The sequence below is a fragment of the Pygoscelis adeliae genome, unplaced genomic scaffold (assembly GCF_000699105.1).
Source record: "Pygoscelis adeliae isolate BGI_AS28 unplaced genomic scaffold, ASM69910v1 Scaffold267, whole genome shotgun sequence".
NCBI lineage: Eukaryota > Metazoa > Chordata > Aves > Sphenisciformes > Spheniscidae > Pygoscelis > Pygoscelis adeliae.
The window spans coordinates 2,260,423-2,263,438 of record NW_008825150.1 but is presented as its reverse complement, the minus strand read 5'-3'; the positions used below and the strand labels follow the sequence as shown (position 1 = coordinate 2,263,438).

The 3,016-nt window shown below is 36.6% G+C and overlaps 1 protein-coding gene across 1 annotated transcript in view; it reads right to left on the bottom strand.

Annotated features, from left to right (window-relative positions):
- Positions 1 to 3,016, bottom strand: part of FBXL13 (F-box and leucine-rich repeat protein 13) — a 104,397-nt gene that overhangs the window by 48,197 nt on the left and 53,184 nt on the right. The window contains exon 12 of the mRNA XM_009328379.1: positions 2,271 to 2,371. Within this exon, the coding sequence (XP_009326654.1) occupies positions 2,271 to 2,371 (101 nt within the window). The remainder of the gene's footprint in view (positions 1 to 2,270; positions 2,372 to 3,016) is intronic.

The window sequence follows — 3,016 nt, the reverse complement described above, 5'->3', positions numbered from 1 at the left end:
CCCACCCACCCACCGATGCCCAGCCAGTCCCCGAGCAGCGGCCCCCCCGGCCAGCTTTCCCCAGTTTATGTACTGAGCATGACGGCACATGGTATGGAATGTCCCTTTGGCCAGTTTGGGTCAGCTGTCCTGGCTGTGCCCCCTCCCAGCTTCTTGTGCACCTCCAGCCTTCTCGGTTGGTAGGGCATGGGAAGCTGAAAAGTCCTTGACTAGTGTAAGCACTGCTCAGCAACAACTAAAACATCGGTGTGTTATCAACATTGTTCTCCTCCTAAATCCAAAACACAGCACTGTACCAGCTACTAGGAAGGAAATTAACTCTATCCCTGCCGAAACCAGGACACTGTGATCAGAACCTTCCAATACTCTTAAAGAGACACTGATTTTCTTTACAGGTCATATGGCCCATTTTTCTCGGATCTGAGAATTTTAACATATGCTGCCTTCCGCCATTTTTAAAGTGACAGCTTTCTTAAACTTAAGCTTGAGCAAACAGACTACTAAAAATCCTTCTTTTGTGTTACAGCTAAATTCTGCAGGAATTCTGTCATACTGGTTTTTCAATTAATTTTGGCATCAGCAATCCCAGGATCATTGTTTTAAAGCAATCTGAAAAAAATCACCTTCTGACATTTATTCCTGATAGACAATATTCATGTCTACCATATGCAACAGAACTTTTCAGAGGGAAATTGTAGCTGATGATCTGTGTTGTGTAATACAGAGGTTAAAAAGCTTGTATGCAACAGTAGGAGAGAATCAAAAATGACCAGACAGCTTTGAGCACATTCAGCCTACACTTCACTTGTTCCTTGTTCCAATAACAGACATCTGCTATACAATAGCAAACTTCATGTGCAGTATTATGAAATGCAACACTGCCACCTCTAAGGACTTTTTATTAGTTACCTGTGGTGAGCTAATGCATTTGAGATTGCATGTGAAATGTTTATGAAATTTGTCTACCATCAAAATCTTCACAGGACAGCAACTTTTTCTACATCCCCGTAATCTCAGAAACAATGAGCTTTGCTTTTTGTCCAAAAATTGTCAATAAAGACAGTGGTATCTTATGGTTTTAAATCAGAAGCATCATGTGTGACTGGGAAAACTTCTTATTAATGAGGTACAAGTTAACTGCAAAATATATTTTGTCAGTGGAGAATTTTTCTTTTTGTTTTAAACATTTTATTGCATTGAAAGGTTCACCTACTTTGGAGAATTCTTTCTTGGGTAAGTGCTATTTACACATCAAAAGAAGTGAATGATTCTGACTTTTGGTGGCAACAGTATGCTCAAGTAACCAGAATAACATATGCTGAGATTACCTATAGAACAACTGTTCCAAATGTCAACATAAATATATGGAAATTTAAAAAGACAAAATATCAGCCAACATGGAGAAAACAGATTATGATAAGAATAATACTGATGAAGAGATGAGTGGTAAGATTGGAGACACTAAATGGAAAACTTTGCCAAAACAAATGCTAGTAATATGAAGATATGGCATTATAGACTAAGAAACACAGAAGTCAAAGTGTATTATGCAAATGCCAAAGAAAAACATGTTTCTGCACTTTGTGGGGCTGCTGTTGAAAAGAAGACATTAGTTTTCCTCATGGGAAAGAGAACCAATGTACAGCTATCTTCAAATCTATATACATCTTTGTGATGGCTGCTATCTTGGACCAGCATGCCTCTTTTCCTTTATGGCAGCTTTTAATGCAGCGATTCTACCTACCAGGCAGACTGTGAGTCTCATGGAGGGATACATCTAAAACAGGAATGGCAGACCTCTGTAGAAATGTAAATTCTCTGCCTTCAGCTCACTGATATTCCGAAATAAGAGTTTGGAATAACTCTTTCTTTTGCAATTGTCACACAAGGACTTGGCTCACACAATACACCTATCCACAATCCTCTCTTGCAAAAATAAATTTTTAAGAACGTATCTAACTTGCAAACTTCTTGGATCATCACATGTAACTGGACATGCCCAAGAAATTTTTGGTTAGCATGTTCTTTTAAAAATTTCTGTAAAACTCTGTGAAATATATAGGGTAATGTAGCGTATATTTTTAATTATACTAAAAAGTGAATCAGAGAAAAGAACTGCTAACTAAGTCAAATGTATAGGGCATTTTTTTCATTTTGTATAGCAGACAGAATCCTGTAGATCATTCAAAAACAGTATTTCTACTACATATGTCTCCAAGTTTCCTGCAAGATTAAAACAAACACACTTTTGTATTTCTGTTTAATCTTACCTTGACAATAGTCGTAGTGTTCCATTAGTAATATCTGTATATGACAGATTTAAATAGAGAAGAGCTCTGCAACCTTCTGATATGAGTCTCATCGATTCATCCTGAATAATAAAAAAAAAAAATCCAGAAGTACATTAAAATCATATTTGTATTAATTTATCTTACATTTTTTAGAGAGTAATGGAGGAAAAAAACATGAATAAGTATCTTTAAATCATCATATTAATTTTTATACATCAAAGCCATTTTCTTTGGAAGCCTCGAAATAGAATATTGAGAGACACATGATGCTACTGTTACTCACTTGAAGTATGGTAATTTTAACATTCCAATTCAAGGAAACATTATACACTACACAGTCCTACAGAGCACAGGGGACTTTTCACATGATTGAAGGTTAGCTAAACCAAGATTCTTGTTAGCCAGTCCTGGTATCTAAAACCACTGACGAATTTTCTCCATAAATTCTGGTACACTTCTCTAACCAGTAATATAATTTACAAAATGCTTCCTGTTTAGTTCTACCCTCTAGGTGGAACATTAGATTTGAGTAATTATAAGGCTTCCATGTTTTATTGACCTGCAAAAGTGGTACTACTTATATTGTTCTATATATCAATACATTAGAATCATAGAATCATAGAATCATTAAGGTTGGAAAAGACCTCTAAGATCATCGAGTCCAACCATCAACCCAACACCACCATGCCCACTAAACCATGTCCCTAAGCGCCTCATCTACACGT